Source organism: Phaeoacremonium minimum, assembly GCF_000392275.1.
Source record: "Phaeoacremonium minimum UCRPA7 unplaced genomic scaffold PA7_03_scaffold_47, whole genome shotgun sequence".
Lineage (NCBI taxonomy): Eukaryota > Fungi > Ascomycota > Sordariomycetes > Togniniales > Togniniaceae > Phaeoacremonium > Phaeoacremonium minimum.
In genome coordinates this window covers 235,446-252,316 of record NW_006920954.1, presented here as the reverse complement: position 1 = coordinate 252,316, position 16,871 = coordinate 235,446, and the positions used below count along the sequence as shown (strand labels likewise).

Below are 16,871 nucleotides of genomic sequence, written 5' to 3'. Positions count from 1 at the left end.
GGTTCATCACAATCACTCTTTCATGCTCGAGAAAGAATGACGGGTGAATGGAGAAATGATCTCCGAGAATAGAGGTAAATCCAGGACCGATTCCTTCAAGAATATACACTGACCGTTTCCCAGGCGCCGAGGAGAACTTTGATAGGTGTACATCGAGCTTCTCGGGATGTCTGAATTCGAGCGCCTTGCCGAATGAGCCGTCAGGCTCCATATCTAGTGTGACAACCCTCACGCCGGAATCTTCCCATGGGGTCTTCTGCGTTGTCGCCTTGGGGTCACGTTGTCTCAGCCTAGGATCCGATGTGCACAGAGATTTGACTTTGTCTGAATAGCCCCCTTCTGCTGCCAGCCAAATATTAGACTTGACTGACTGTTCCTTGCCCGTTGCCAGCGCCATCCCGTCCGTCTCTGGCTCGCCTTCCCAGTTCTTCGCAATAAGCGTTGATATCCTGGAGAACGAAAGTAATATCGTACAAATGCAAAGACCACGAAACGGGAAAGAAGGTTAGCTAGCCATGTGCTGAGCCTTTAAATCCATTCTAGCCGGGAGATAAGACTGACACACGAGGCGCAATTCTAAAAAGGCATCTTACTGCCTAGAACTGTTTTGTGGCGGGGTCCTGCAAGATTCGCTCCTCGGTGACTGAATTCTGTAGGACGGTGTGGTGCCCCGGCCGCCCCTGACGCTTTAGCGAATCAGGACTCAGGTGGGTGCACATGCTCGCCCGCCCGACAGCTGAGCATTACCTACCCGTCGCGATCTCACACAGCCTCACACCTTTCCGCGTTCAATTGGGGTATCAATTCGCCTCATTTTCTATATACAGTACTAAGTTATTACATTACATATTGAAGCGGAAGGAAGAAATCGCCCCGCATTAATGCCAGCATCATTATATACACCTGCATCTGCAGTTTTCAGGTATTTATTACCTATACCACAGCTGTCTCATGAAAAAACTTGGTATCTTCCGAGATTATAGTAATTATGTAAGGCCTTGAGCTAAAATTTCATAATGATGGGTGGTTGTTGAATACTCTCGTTAATTCACATTGTTGAGAGCTGTCTGAGCACCCATCGCATCACCCATATTCACGAAATCGAGCTATAAATGAATGATCAGCCACTCATAACACATTCCATGAACAAAATTACCAGAAAGACCTTGTTTAATTGCAAGGGCTTTGAAGGGATAGAGAGACGAACCAAAATAACTTGCGGTTCCCGGCCCCATTTCGCAGTACAGAGGTCTGCCTGCGCAACAATGGATGACACTGAATTCGTCTTGGGAGATTCAAAAGGAGCTGGAATCTTGATTCCAAACACTTTTATGTTCAGGAAGTGGTTCACAAGCATAAGCTTGCCGTCTGGTGAAGAGTTCGCTGGCCTGTCCAAGCTGCAGTCTGGGAAGTTCTTGTCTGTCACGCCGAATGGAGTTTCGAAGTAATAGTCCCATTCCGGGAGAATGTATGGCACAGAATTTGTATCGGCATGATCATCTATCCTCTCGTTAGCATCAGTTAAAAGAGGTCGATGCGTCAGACAATCAGAACATACCCAGAAAAACCACCAACCGTGTGCCGGCCGTGATCATCTCTTGAAGGGTTGGCCACTCGTCCATCTCGATCTTCCCATTTGGCACAAAGGCGTACTTGTCCAGCCCGACTGCCTTGAAGACATCACCAAATTTCGATGCCGGCAGGTCATCATAGTTAACTACTAATAGTGTGACGACATCGTTCTGGTTGTTGTCTAGCCACGTCTTGATAGGCTTTAAGTACGACTCGAAGCTGCCCTGATCTAGCAGATCACAGTTCGTATGGCACATCTCGACAGTCCCGTCCTTGTCATGTGACTGGGTTTGCAAGAACCGCACTCCCAAGTTCAACTGATCCTTGACCGGGATGAACTGATTTTGGCTAGGAAGAATGCCAACGAAGGCACTGTCGTGGGCACCGACCTGAGTGATATTGCTGTATTTGCGGTTGCAATATTCCTCTTTGCCATTGCAGACTGTTGCAGCTAAAGCAGCAGTCACGAGTGCAAGCACAGCGGCAATGATCTGTCGTACTGAGCCCATATTGAAGTCTAGGGACCAGAGTACCCAACGGCAAACAGTACTATAAAAAGGAGACTTTCGTAACGAAAGTGTCGAGGCCGCACTGGGACAAAAGGGACAAGATTGAAAGCAAACACGACGCGGTGCCATTCTAGATATATTTGCATTTCATTGCAGACACATCGGCACATGGCAACGCTGCCGAGGACCCTTGCACAACATACCGTCCGCATGAGAGATCTACTGGCTGCCAGTGGTCTGAGAAAGATCGTCACAAGATGGCAAACAAGGGCCTCACACCAGGAACACAGCTTGGCCGACTCCCGCCAAGTGATCTGGACATTGAACTTTGACAGCGAGAGCCAGTATGCGGAGAAAATGTGAAATCTAAGCTTGACCCCTGGCTAGTCGCCGCGTGCCTGAGGGTCTGCCATGAGACTGGATTGGCCGCAGACTCATCAAGGTTAACTACCACCTTACCTTCTTGACCGGGGCCGGACTGACCTCTTTGCTCTAGAGCATGCATCTTCAGCACACGCTTGTGTGTGAAAACATCCATCATTGGAGTCTTCCTCGTGGGCCATTTCTTGACAACTTTGGAGCTCTCTTGCGATCCAACGGGACTTCTCAAACAAGGCCTGGGTCGTCACGCTGCATTGCTGAAGAAAGCGCCCTGAGACGGCCGGCAAGCCATCTTCGCCACACAGCGTAACCATTGCTGGAGCCATAGAAGTGCTTGGAAGGACCAGCATTTTGTGCCGAACATATGTACAATTGCACTAACAATTATATCTCTGCCGGTTATTACCAGCTATTCAATATTCTCTCGACCCTCCTAAGCAAGCTGGTATAAACGGGGATCCCGTTGCTTACCAGGTACCGTTTGTTAGAGGACCGGCGTTTACTACCCTCCCAACTTGCCATAGAATGTCATCTGCGGGGTGGTTGTCTGCGATAGATCAAACCGCCGAGACATGGGAGGGTTGACGTTGCAATATCATGCGAAATGGGCAATCTTATAGGGGGCCGCCACATTCTGTTCGGCGAGCCACTCAGCCACCTGAACCGGCCACCTGGGGTGGTGTCTTGAAAATGGCCGTGATTTGAGGTTGGCAGGTGCGATGCGCTTGGGAGGGAAGGAGGTGCCAACCACTTACATCGCAGAGGTCAAGTGCCCCACCTGGCACTTGCGACACGCTTGCCAACCAGTGCACTTCATCTTGCCTCTTATTTCCTCTATTATACCATTGACGATATAACTGAGGCCTGCGCTCATCCCGACTGGACGTCCTACCTTGTCAGAGCTGATTAAGCAATTAAACCAGTATGAGATATCTAGGTGCATGCGGTCGCCGGCGCCGTGCTCTGGAAAGATCGGGGAAAAGCCGGCACTGATCGCCGGTTCGGAGCATTCCCCGGCAGACTCCGGCCATTGTACCACGCCGACCAGGTCCGCCCCGGCACCACTTCACTGGGGGGCATCCCGACATGTATTTCACTTGACTTACTGCGGATCATCGCCTGTTGCTTTTCATGTTGTGTCCCAAGAACGCTGGTACACAATAATCAACTATGGCCTAATTGCGATTGGCTAGCCCTATGACGAGACCTGTTTAGTCTCGACCCAAGCGCTGCGAGCGACTCATGTCTCTGGCATTGTCCAACACTTCGGTCTGACAAAAGCGCTCAAACTCCAGCAGAGGAGCCTGGAGTGGTCCTTACGGCCCTTGCCGGCTAGTCCGTGTAGCGAGATTATCCGCGGACACCGGCACTCGACGGCGTGCTGTCTGGCAAAAAGTTAATCTCATGCCAGACTGCATGGAACGCCAGGCCGGGCCCTTCTAAAGCCTATCCACCTCGGCCGAGCCGCTATTCTCACAGCGTAGAGGCGCTGTGTCAACTACTAGGGTCACCTGTTTGTGAAGAGCCAGGCTTCGAGGCTCACTGCTGCGGTCGGAAACATAGTTCCCCGGGACACCATCAAAACTCTGAAAGAGGAAACAACAGTCAAGACACCGCCGATCAAGGAGTGCGATGATGACGATGCTTGACTTTCGTTACCACACCTCAGGCACGAAAGTTCTATGAAATCGCCAAATCTCTGATCATTTGGCCCCCAATAAACTACATCTACTCACTCTCCAATGGGTGATTTCTGCAGGTACGATCTTTACCAGATGGGAGACGCTATTACCAGAGGTTATACTCCTCAGCCAGGGTAATAAACGTTAAGTCGGCAAGGATATCATCACCTCCTCTACGAGGGATTACTACCTTGCTTGAAGATGATGCACCATAGTAATAAACAAAACCTTCGAGGGCTTGATGATTATTACGACTCTCAACATTTGGTATCTTCATCCTTCGAGAATTATCGTTTATTACCCTGGCGGAGGAGTACATTGGTAGCGTGGGTGTCTCAATAAGCTTCAGTTGGCAATACGCGCATCCTGCCCATCTATGCGGTCGGCACTGTATGCCGTAGGCCTACAGACCTAAGCCTAGAGATCAGCTTCGATGATATCACCTGCAAATCTCGAAAATTTCCGTCCTGCACTTCTTCTGCGGATAAACCCAGACGCCGAATGGGCGGCAAGAGGAATGGTATTGTCTCATACAGTGATCTCGCGGCCGAGTTCCGAGCCATTCTTTCCAATTTGCGACAATTCTCTGCAAACATGCATCGGGGTCGAGGCCGCAGTGCCTTCCACTATGGTATATGACAAGTCTTTTTTCTTTAGTGCACCATATCCAGCAAATGAGACGAAGAATGTTCTCCCTCGCAGATTTCCTCAGGCTATCCGAACTACGATAGCGCCGGCTAACCTGCAGAAGGCCTTTTCTAAGCCGAATAATCACCAAGGGGTCTTGGCATTGAACTAAGTTCCAAAGACTAAGATCGCGCATCTGCAACTCCGTTCCCCTGACGTGGAAGATCCGGCAGGAGCCCTGATGCACTGCAACCATTTGGAATAATTCCCATGTTCTGGGCGCAGCGACGAATGCCTCCCTGCGTTGCTTTACCGTCAACGGAAGGCCAGTTTCACTTCGCGTGCAGGACACCCTCCATACCGACAGGTAAGGTTCAGCCGGGCAGGGTTGACAGCATCATACCATCTGTGCCGTTAAGTGCAGTAGGCGATCGCCACACCCGGCAGACTGATCACATCGTCACATTTCAAGATGGTGATGGGGGGAGACATCGTCGAGGAGATCGGGGTGGAACCCTGAGTCGATTTCTGCACACCCTGAGCCACGTGGCTGATGGGTCATGACAGCACCATTGTGGCTCCTGTGACGGCGCTGTTGACGTTAACAAAAACCTTATTAGCATGGCCGGGCTTGGTCTGCAGAGCTTGATTATTGAATGCATCTTCACGGGGCCATGTCATCTTCTCACCGACAACCGCCGAAACGCCGATGGACTCTGCTTGTGGCTCTTTATGATTTATCATTTGCAGGTGATCGTCCTGCGCCAAGCGCCGGAAACGCCAAAAGAGGTAAAGCCGGCAGGGAAGCATCGTTCCCTTATTCCCCACTACACCCTTCCTCCCAAGGCGCACTTTAGCTTGTCACTATTGGTCCATACCACCGAGCTTTTCCTTCTGCCGTCCTGTCATTTGTGCCACTTACGGTACTTTTGGCTTCGGCATCATGGTCGCTGCTGTGGTGGCTTTTGGGTGTGATAGATCTGGGTAACACAGGTCGATGTGAGGACTTGAACCAGATCCAAGGCTTTCTTGGGAGGAAATCTCCGGTTGGGTCCCCTAGCCACTTGGTCTAAGTCCACTAGACAGGAAGTTATTAGCGCCTATCCAAGTGTCCGTCTTCGGTGTTGACACCAAGTGGTTCTCCCAATTCTCAGCATCTGGTACCGTAACCCATATCGACGGCGCAGTACCGGCGCTCTAGCGGATCCTGCCCCACACACATCAGGACGCTGGCACTCAGCCCGCTGTTCCCAGCTGTGTGTGTCGCCCAGGCGCAACCCTGCAAGAATTTACGAAGTGCAGATTGAAACAAGCAGGTTTTCTATGCATGTGGCTGCATTAGAGGATCGGGCTAGTTAGTCGCTTGTCTGCAGGGTCCAATAGGTCCTCAACAGTAGGTCTCCGATCTTAAGAGCCTATAATCTTGGTCCTCCTCTGTGGATGATGAGTATGAGGAGATCCCTATTTCAGAGTGGATGCAGGTGGGTGCGAGCAGGTTCTGCAGGTGTTCTGATTCTTCAGACCATTTGGGCCACGCATACTCGAGGGCAACGCACGCTGCAGCACAACGCAACGGGGAGGGGCGCCATACGGTGTCCGCAAGCAGTGCCTGCCTCCGACATTAGCAGCGTAGTCTCTGGGAGCTATTCGAGCTACTCTAGGTGAATTCTCTATCCTGCTCCAAATTCCCAAGGCACGCCCGCCTACTGTGGTCTGGATCTCTGGTCGACTCCAAGCGCCAAAGGTGAATAGCATCAAGGCCAGACCCCAGAGTCCAGACCCCGGATTAGCTGGATGACTTGGCCTTATCGTGGAGATGAGGCTCTCGTGACCGGTCTGGGGGATCGAAGAAGGAAGGTGACAAGTCTAGAACTCGTCCTCCTTCGACGATGTGAAACTAGGGGAGGATCGTGATGTTAGCGACATTCAGAGAGGCTGTTCCCTGCAAGCCCTACTCCCGGCACCAACGGATCCGGCGCTGACTACTCACAAATGGCCTCAAGCGCTGAAGCTAGGGCAGAAATCCAAAATGGCTCCTGGGTTCGGGCCACAACCGCTATTGCTTCTCTTAGACAGTGACCCTTGGACACTGAAGTGGGATGGCATAACAGCTAGCTGCCCAATATTGCCAGCCTATCCTTGGCCAAACGCCCTGCAGACTGCCTTGCAATCCCCATCATGCGGCGCCCCTCTTCCTGCGCTCGGAAATTGGCTCCTATTCATTAGCCCTGCCTCTACGAGTGCATTGCCATGTGGCCTCCCTGTAAGCAGCAGGTGTCCGTCCCACGAGAACAGGCCAGCGACCGCCCCCATTCTGCACTGATGGCTTCAACCGTACAGAGCACTAGCGAGGCGACGTCCGCGGATCTCAATAGCGAATTTGGGACAAGTAATCTCAGTAAAGTTTCGCTTCTCTAAGCGGGTGACCTATGCGGGATGGTCGAGACGCAAGAACCTGGAACATGCTTCGTATTTTTGAATTACTCTATTGGACATGGCGGGCTCTACTGTGATGCTCGCTTCCGTATGCCCGATTTCACGATCGTGTTCTGCAGAGTTTAGCTTCAAACATGACGACGAGGTTTCCCAAAAAAAAAAAAAAAAGTATCCAGCGCTGCTGTTGTCGTCGTAATGGAGCGCGCTGCACGCAGCCCTCATGCACGATGACCTCTAGCCTGGACATTTTGCCCCTTTCTAATCTTAACAAGACCCCCAAGTAGCAGGGCCATGACCCAAATAAACCTTTAGCCGTGCAGCCTACCTACACCGCCAGAAGCAGCGAGCTGCAGCAGATAGACAGAACACAGACACCGACACCGACACACCAAGTTTTTGCGGGATTTGGAAAAAAAAAACCAGGGTAGAGCAAACGAATAGCAGTTTCCAATTCCTCCCAAGGTATCTAATAGTCTAAGTAGTCACATGAAAAACTGACCAAACAAAAAGCCGATCCGGACATGAGTCCTATTCCCCAATCAGATGTTGCGCACATGAACGCCCCTGTTTGTTTATACCCCTTTCCTACCCAGCCTGGGTCTGTAGCTCCCGGCGCTTTGCTCAAAGCAGAGCGCCGAACCTCCGGTTTGCGCCGTAAGTAACCAAGGTGGAAGACCCCCAAAGAGAGATAGATAGAAGAGAGAGACAAAAAAAAGCAATGCCAACTGTCCTGTCCTGCAAAACCAAGATTTTTTTCGTTTTCGGGTAATGTTGCAGAGAGATGCGCCTGTCCGTAGAATTGCCGTTGCCCAATTGCCGTTGTAGACCCCAAGCTTGGCTATTTGATTTTTTTTTTTCTTTCGTGTACGTGTTTGACTCGGTCTCGGTCCGGTTCTCATCTGAGTGAGCGTGGGTTGAGGTTGTATTGCAGCTGAAAAAGAGTGATGACGACATGGATGCTGGCTGCGGCTGTCGCTGGGCTGGCGTTTGATTGACTGATCGCATTGCATTGCATTGAATTGATTGTGGACAATGCGAATGATGTCCGAGTGCCTGCCGGGATGCCTCTGCGTTTCCCGTCCGTCCCCCGTGTGTCGGAAAAGCCATCTGTCGCCGATCTCTATCGGCGGGCATCCGGGTCGGGTTGAGGGGACACACGACACGCTCTGACTCGCGGGTCCTTTTTGGGCTGGTGAAGTCATCGATGCAGCGTAGCGTGCGACCCGACGATGCTGCGCTTGCACTGCGCTGCGCTGGGTGTAAAACGATTTGGTTGACGGCGCATTGCACCCGGCGCCGGGTGGTCGGTACCAGTGCGTCGGTACTGGACCGGGGTGCGTGTTTGGTCGCACAAAACGGCCAGCAGGAGGAGGAGGGAGGATGAGGGGTAGCTGTTGATTGTATCATCACTATCGGTTGGCTGGCTGGCGGCCTGGTTGGTTGCACAGAGTCCAGCCCAGCGCCCAAAAGAGGGGTGATAGAAATAAAAAGTAATTAAAAAAAAATAAAAAAAAAATTGGTATCGGCCGTCTCAGTCTGTGTACTTGTTGAGCATTGATTGATTGATTGACTGATTGTGTGGTGAGAAAGAGTAAAAGAAGGTGCTGCAGGTCTTCTGAGTCCGCGCTGTGTTGCTGTATCGTGTGCGTACATCCGTCCCATGGCGGCGTGTGTTGCCCTGTTGTTGGTGTTGTTGGTGTAGGTAGGTTAGTCAGTCGTCTTTGTCGTCGTCCCAGCGTCGCACTGGCCCGCCTTCAAAAGTAAATGGCAGGCTCCTGCACGGCCAGCGTATTGGAGGGGAGGGGTAGACCGCAGATCATTCACGCCTAAGTCTGGGCTCAACCATTCATGCCTGGACGGGTGCAACATCCGACACATCTCCGTCCACTTCGGGGCGAAGGAGAATTCACCGTCTGTTGCAGCGCGACTCGCGCCTTCCAAGGGTCCTGGCGAATGAGAGCCAATTTCGAAGCTTGTCTTGATGTCAAGCTTCAAGGATAACCCTCTGAAAAACCCTTCACTGCGCTGGCGATTGGGGATAGTACACTGGGTATAGATTCCACTGCTGTTGCGGCAGGTAGTTTTGCGGCATTGGGACGGGGTTAGATCGGGGAAACCCATTGTCTGGAAAGATGATCAGAATCTGAAGTGGCAACGAGGGTAAAGGGAAAGGATCTCACCATTGTCGATGCGCTCGTACTCCTCGTACTTCACCTCCGGCGGGTAGGCCATGTTGGAGTGAGCCACAGAGGCCCCGTCAACCAGCGGTGGCGCGCTTGTGGGAATGTAGCCATTGTACTCCTCGATGTGACTTGTGGACGACGGGCTCGAGGTCGTTGAGGGCATCGAGCACGGAATCTGAGAAGCCCATGCCTCGACGGGTTCCGGAGATGGCATGTAGGAGGTGGCCGTGAAATCCGGTGATTGCTTGTAATGCGCCGCGTGCTGTCCCAGCGGTGATGCAGTGCTGGACGGGACACCAGAGTTGGGTAATGAGAGGCCATCTTCATAGATTGTTAGAATCTAGTCATTAGGCGAAGGGCCAAGAGAATGCGCGCAGGCACTCTTCTGGTGAGAGGATCACTGACCCGGCGTTGAATAAGAGTGTTGGGATGTCTGTATTCCCATTGTCTCTCGCAGGCTTCGAAGTTCCTTCTCAAGAGCTTTGTTCCTCTTGAGCAAGTCCTGGACAGTCTCATCACGACTCTGCTTGCTCTTGAGCTCCTCGAGCTCACGCTCGAGTCTCTCGATGTGCTCCTTGGTCCGCGCCCTGATCGCTCTTTGCGCCTCACGATCATTGGCTCTCTTGCGAGCAAGCTGTGATGGTGTGAGAGTTGAGACGCTTCGTGTGCCTGTCATCCAAGGTCAGTCAGTCTTGCCGGGCTTGACGAGTTGATTTGCAAAACAATGGAACTTACCCTTTCTCTTGGTCGTCTTAGACGGCTCAGCTGAAGGTGATCGCGTCATGTCGCCGGTGTTGTTGCTCTGGGCAGGTGATGCTGTGTTGCTACGGGTGTTGGAGTGTGCCGAAGGGGCCATAGTATAGTGGGTTGTAAGAGAGTTGAAGATGGATTAAAGAAAGATGGAGACCAGGAGGGCCGCGTAGGATGATGTCGTAGATCTAATACCTATATCCCCTCTGGGAGTCCCACAATGTGTCCCCCTTGCAAGGTCTGTGAGTTTACTTATATGAACAGATTTGATCTGGGCGCCCCGGCCGGCAGCAGGATTCAGGGTGGCTTGGGTACAAGGTGTTCCAGGCACTCATGTCTTGCTTCGAACTAGCTACTGCCAGGTGGATCTGATCGGTGAACTGACCTAACCCGGCACACGAGAGCAGAGACAGCACAGACAGGCGGCGACGTGATGCTAAGACGGATTCAGAAAAGCAAAAAATCTACATGCTCTAGGTTTAGGGGCCCGGCTCCCCTGCATGGGCGGCTATTTTTCGGGTTGCTGGATCTCAAGAGCGCCGGCCGCATTGATCCCAAAGGGTACAGATGCAGCGGATCCATGGTGACGACAGATTTGCCATTGGGTGGGTTGGCTAACCTCCGATCTGGATCCTCGAGGTACCCCTAATGGGCGAGGAATGCGCTCGAGGGTCCCCAGACATTAAAGTTCTGGCTACTCCGAAAGCGGTACTGGCAGCACTTTGAGTCCCGATTTCCAAGCATTATCATCATACGGACGGCTATGGTTCAGATGCTGAAGGCGACTAAATAAGTAAGCACGAGAGAATTCCTGCCCGGGTTAGGCCGAGAAAACAAGACGGAAAGGCGCAAATGCGAAGGAATCCCTAGTGTAAGAATGGAAGCGTGTCTAGAAAAAAAATAATGACCCGGATTGGGAAGCCAACTTTTGGTGTGCATTGTGCCAGAAGAGTACGCACAGTATGTACATGCGGCAGAGTACTCGAGTACTGTACATAGTGAGCCTTGGATCCATACTATCTGTTAGTGTCTCGGAATGGACGCTTGCAAACACCCCAGCACCCGCCAGGAGAGTTTTTGGCATGACGGACGACTGGACGAAAGAGGGCACACGACCGCGCCAAGGGTTTCCCAGGGTTGTCCAGGGTCGTCATCCAGGGCTGTGAGTAGCGGTAGCCCGTAGAGTCAAGGCTGCTGCGCCCGTCACATGCCGGTAGCTTGTGGGTGACATTTCCATCCGTTATTATGTGGGCGTGTCCTGGCTGCTCAGCAGTCCTTGTTCTGCAGCTGCATTCAGGCAGCCAGGCATGCTCTCCAAGGCTGCTTGGCCGCGGACGAACGAATGATGATGCTGTCTCAGCTTCGATCTCGAAGAATGCTGCAGCACGTGGCTAGATCTCAGGTCTGCTGCATCCAGTGTCCTGGGGAATCATAGGCTCTGTGCGACGCACGCACGCACGCACGGCACGGAAGCATACAAGCAAATCAATCAATCCCAGCAGTCAATCAAGATCTACCGTAGTTACTCCGTTTCCCTTTGCCCCGGGAATAAATCGAGCCCAAAAAGCAGCGCCAGCCGCAAATGGCCCGTCAATGACGCGCACCTGCAGTCTACATATCCGAAGTCATGGTTCCGGTGGAGTTTGTGGCGTTTGCAAGTCTGGTCTCTTGCTTTGCGCTGTCTGTCACACAAACCTCCCGTGATGTGGGATGGTTGTCGGCTTCCGGAGGCGTTTGCGCCTCCTTCACCGCGATCTGGCTCCCGGGCACTCCGACCTTTAGCCATCGCCCGAACTGTACTGGGACGCTGTCACCCATCCGCTTTGCTGCAGAAAAGGTCATACGATTAGAACGTCACCGCCTGCAGTCGAATGAAGTGCAGAGGACCAAAAGCTTATTCTCTGATTCTGCGGTTTCCATGCCTTTATATGCATCACACCATTGTCCGTCACTGGTGCCAATGTGGGTACGTGGATCCGAAGGTCGGCGCGGGAAAAGCGGGCAACTCTACACCGACGGACAAGTGTACGCATGGCTGAGGGCTTACTGCAGAATAACGTGGCTTGCCAAGGCTCAAATTTTCAATCCCAGCAATCTGGCTGGCTGCTTTGCTCTGCTCCATGTGGATAGATAGACCCGACTGCGTGGACGCGTTGCCGTCGGGCAGGGGTAGCCATGCCTCGGGCACCCGACCACTAACGGCACCGCAGACTTGGTCTCTTGTCTACTATGCAGTACTTGTCTTGTTCTCATGCTATTTCCGGGTTGACGTCTTTAACGGCTCCTACTAAGTCCTCCATGCTGCCGACCTCAGTCGGACCACTTGTCCCTGCTGGTGGGAGAGCCCACTTCGGCAGAGGACTAACATAACTCCATGCGCCGTCTTTGTCCTCATATCGAAGACTATGAAGGTATAGTGAAAGCTCATGTGCACCAGGATCCGTGTAAAGTGGTGTTTGGCATATATCGCAAACCTCGCCCGACATCTTCTCAGCCCTCCTTTTCTCATATTGATCCACCATTTCGTCGTAGTATGCCACTGCATCTGCCACATCTTCTTTACCCATCCGAGACAAGCGAGCAATAATATCCTCGTCGCTGTTTAGGGATGCATCATGGTCATTACAACCTAGATCAAAACCCCACACCTTCTGGTTGGCGTAGATTGGATCATTCTGAATTGGGTGCCCTAGGAATTGAAGATGTACTCTCAATTGGTGTGTCCTTCCAGTAACCGGCAGACAACGAACGATCGAATAGCCGGCCTTGGTCTTCCATGGCTTCCCATCTGCTGGTCCTTGCGAAGCATTTTGTGTCTTGTCCTCTGATTCGGAATGTGGCGGATAATATGCAAGACGCTTGAAGACTGTCCGAGCATGTTTACCATTTGCCCTGACACGATTCAAGCCCAGCTTGGGTGAAATTGCCAGAATAGGCTGGTTGCAGACGACCTCACCGTCGGGAAACTCCCCAATAACACGAGCGATATATTCTTTTCGTACGGTCCGCGCAGATATTTGCGCCCCGAGTTTGATAGCCGCTTTGGGGTTCTTTGCGACAAACATGATGCCACTTGTCAGTCTGTCTAGGCGGTTGCATGGATAAGCCATCCATGCAGGCCCTCGCTCTGCCTTCATGATCTCGATAACCGAGTTGTAGTTGTATCGGCCTGCAGGGTGCACTGGCACGCCAGACGGCTTGTTGATGACTATCATATTGTCATCCTCGTGGATGATTCCTATTGGGTCAGATGTGACAGGCGGTTCGTGGCGGTGAAGTGTATGAGAAATAAGATCTCCATTTTTGAGGACATAGTGCGGTCCCACAGCCTGTCCATTGACTGCCACTGCCCCCGTCTCCATAGCATTCCTGTAATATTCGATTGGCCGATCTCTGAACTCGCTTTCGAATATATCGAAAAGCTCCCTTCCCCGCCATCGCTCCTTGCACCAAGTATTGTACGTAAAGTGGTATGGTTTAACTCTCCTGAATCCATCCTCAAAGTGGTATGGCCTTGGCCACGGATCGGCTGGCGTGACTAGAACATCGCTGAGCGCAGAGCCACCGCTCTTCTTCGGCCGCTGCTTTGTTCGCTCACTTGTAACAACAGGTACCAAGGCCATAGATGAGGCTGCAGGTACCTCAGCTGATCCGGGGTCCATGACCATCGATACGAGGCTCCGCCGCTGTGTGAACAGCGTTAGGAGCCGCAGGGCCCGAGCCAGGGCGGCTGTTCGTTGTCGAGTTAGCTCGAAGAGTGGCGAGGCTGAGCCGGTTTGTCATCAGGTTACCGGTCGCATCTCAACCAATAGCCAAATTGGGTGTCTTGCGCGCAAATTGCTGCCTTTCAAACAGGTTTCGGAATCACTGTCCAGTTCTGTTTAAGGTTTCCGAATGGCTTCGGGGTCGCCTTTTTTTGGGCGGTCAAGGAGGGCATAATACTGCCGAATCCGTTTCGGCCACGCTTTCCCCATCGGGGTCTTTAAGCGGCGCCAGTGCGCCTAAACCTCGGCCTCGGCACCGGCAAAAGCAGCCACATTCTGGTCCAGATCCCTGGATCAGATCAAGCTTCATCACGGTATTGTGCAATTGTCTTGATCCGAATTTCCCAAACGCCTTTGGAGACATTTAGACTTTGCGATCTTACCCTCCCTGCAGAACATCCTGCATCGCACACCGCCTGTCGGGGATTGCTGTCGCGCATTCTCCCTCATCCGATCCGCGGTGTCTTTGGCGTTTCCGGCCCGCGGCCCCCCACATACGGGACCCTCAAACCACCATGGGCACCCTCGAGGAGCTGAAGACGCGCGTGCGGTCCGACTACGCCTTCATTCGGGATTACAGGACGCGTTGGCTCGACAATGATATGTACAGCCACATGAACAACTCTGTATACAACATCTTATATGATTCCATTATTAACACTTACCTCATCGAGAACTGTGGTTTGCGACCGTCATCCTCGGCGCAGTATGGAATGGTGAGTGGTCAATTCTGTCATTTTCAGCGACAATTGGAATGCATGAACTAATCAATGCCAGGTTGTACACTCTCACAATGATTACTTCGCTTCCATCTCGTTTCCCGCCATCGCTGAGTTGGCTATGCGGGTCAATAAACTAGGCAAATCTTCGGTGACATACGAAATTGCCTTGTTTGAAAAGGGGTCCGAAAGGGTGTGCTCTGTTGGCCAATTGTAAGTCTGCATGCATACCCCTTTCGACTCGGTCGGATGGAGATCCGACACTTATCGATTTGCTGCTCGACTCCAAGTAGCTCAAGTTTAGTCAGTTCTGACCAGTCTGTGCAGTACCCAAGTGTTCGTTGATCGAGAGACGGCCCGCCCAAATGTCAACGGCATGAATGATACATTACGCCGCGGACTCGAGCGTATCCTGGTGGGTAGGGAGCAGAGCAAGCTATGAGTTGGCTACATGTTCTAGCCTACTTGTCCATGTTGAGTGTGGCGAGCTCTCTACTCATGCTCACAAATTCTGATGCTTCAGTACCTGGGGGGCACCATTGGCGTCACCGCTCTTGAGCATTGCCTCAAGAAGCTCCAGGTCCTTCAAAGCCTCTTCGGGAGTCTGCAGTGGGTTAGGCTTGCCAGATGTCAGTGCCTCTGCCCACGCTGCGATCTCTTCCTTGACACCGCCCACAAATTCGAGCTCCCTTTCTTCCTTTCTCCCGTCCTTGTAGCGGATCCACCCCTTATCGCCCTCGATCGTCACACTTCCATTTTCGCAAGCTACTGAATACTCATTGCTGCTGAGAGTAGTGCCGCAGGATGCATTGAATGTTCCGATGGCGCCTGACTTAGTCTTGATGACGCCGGAGACGGTGTCGACGGGCGGAAGATAGTCCTGTGCAAGTGAAGAGTATGCTATTACACTCTGAGGAGTGTCATCGCCGAGGAGAAGTCTGGCGCTAGCTATCCAGTGCACACCGCCATCAAGAATAAACCCGTACGGGTGAGTTGGGCTTTTACGCCATTCGGTGGCTAGGTATTTGTTGTCTATTGACTCTTAGCTGTGTTATCTCAAAATCAAGGGTTACGTAAAAGAGCATACCTAGTCCGATATGGAAAAAGACTTTGAAATGGAACCCAATGACCTTGCCAAGTTTCCTTGCCTCTGCTGCTGCCCATGCAAATTTCGGCACGAAACGAACCTGCTCAGCAATTGCCCATGTGACCCTTTTCTCATCAGCTATACTATGATACCAGTCAATCTGCTTCTTCGCCGCCTCGGCTGTTGGGCCAACAGGCTTCTCCGCAAAGACATGCTTGCCAGCAAGTAGAGCGGCTTCAATGAACTCAGGCTGGTTCTTGATAGGCAACGCGATAATTACTCCATATATGTCCTCTCGAGTCAGCAGGTCTTTGTAGGACTTGCCTGCTCCGGAGTCATCAGAGTAGAGGTCAACAGGGCTGTGCTCCTTAGGGACTAGGTCAAGTGTGCTCTGGGCCGATTTGAGCGAGCGTGAATAGATAGCCTTAAGTGAGAGTAGTGGAGTAGCAAGAACAGCAGGCTAAAAGTCAACGAATCAGCGTTGTAGGTAAGAGACAAGGTGGTTGTCACAACTCACTAGATGTTGCTCTTTGATGAAGATGCCACCGCCAACAAGCGCTATGCCCTTTGGAGAACTCATCTTGGTGATTGTTTGCTCAATTATTACGATGAGTATTGAAGTGCTTTTATCTGACTCGCAAATGCTCTACGGAATCGATAATTGACGAGACGATCAAGAAGACAGGACGTTGAGTCGTTAGCGTTAGCGCCAAAATGGTGGTTCTTGAATCGATCAACTCCGCTGGATGTTATCTGCGGGGATGCTCCCACCTCTCTTATATTACCCGCCTGCCGGTCCCCGCCATTCCGCGATCGATGGCATCACCGATGCACGGAGCTTAATGCGGAGCTCTTGAGTCACCGGCGGGTAACCTGCCATTGCAAACGCCTCCTAGATAGATTAGACCGTCTTTGGCCTTGCGCACCGAGCCGCATCCGCATGGATCAAGTCAAGTCCGGCAGGCGATAGTGTCTTTAATGCTTAGACCGGGGCTCGAAGCTTGTTGTAACTACCTTTCCACTGCCTTATATTGAAGATCTATCTCAATAAGGTTTGATGGTATTAAAGAGCCTAACCAACTACAGGCCTGAAATCGAAGCCTTCAGTACTTACGGTACGAGCCCTGGAAGCTGATAGGTGATCATCCCTGCTCCTCTAGG

At 52.0% G+C, this 16,871-nt stretch overlaps 3 protein-coding genes across 3 annotated transcripts; all 3 read right to left on the bottom strand.

The window, feature by feature from the left end:
- Window positions 1-1,043: 1,043 nt before the first annotated feature.
- Window positions 1,044-2,081, bottom strand: UCRPA7_981 (putative tat pathway signal sequence protein; the record flags this gene model as incomplete). The annotated part of the gene is made up of 3 exons (XM_007913570.1): window positions 1,044-1,106; window positions 1,157-1,500; window positions 1,559-2,081. The coding sequence occupies 3 exons, from the start codon at window positions 2,079-2,081 to the stop codon at window positions 1,044-1,046; spliced, it is 930 nt and encodes a 309-aa protein (XP_007911761.1).
- A 7,262-nt stretch (window positions 2,082-9,343) lies between these two features.
- UCRPA7_980 (putative bzip transcription factor protein) lies at window positions 9,344-10,246 on the bottom strand (the record flags this gene model as incomplete). The annotated part of the gene is made up of 3 exons (XM_007913569.1): window positions 9,344-9,711; window positions 9,796-10,059; window positions 10,126-10,246. The coding sequence occupies 3 exons, from the start codon at window positions 10,244-10,246 to the stop codon at window positions 9,344-9,346; spliced, it is 753 nt and encodes a 250-aa protein (XP_007911760.1).
- Window positions 10,247-15,011: 4,765 nt separating this feature from the next.
- Window positions 15,012-16,290, bottom strand: UCRPA7_979 (putative oxidoreductase nad-binding rossmann fold protein; the record flags this gene model as incomplete). The annotated part of the gene is made up of 4 exons (XM_007913568.1): window positions 15,012-15,059; window positions 15,150-15,655; window positions 15,711-16,170; window positions 16,228-16,290. The coding sequence occupies 4 exons, from the start codon at window positions 16,288-16,290 to the stop codon at window positions 15,012-15,014; spliced, it is 1,077 nt and encodes a 358-aa protein (XP_007911759.1).
- Between the last annotated feature and the right edge of the window lie 581 nt (window positions 16,291-16,871).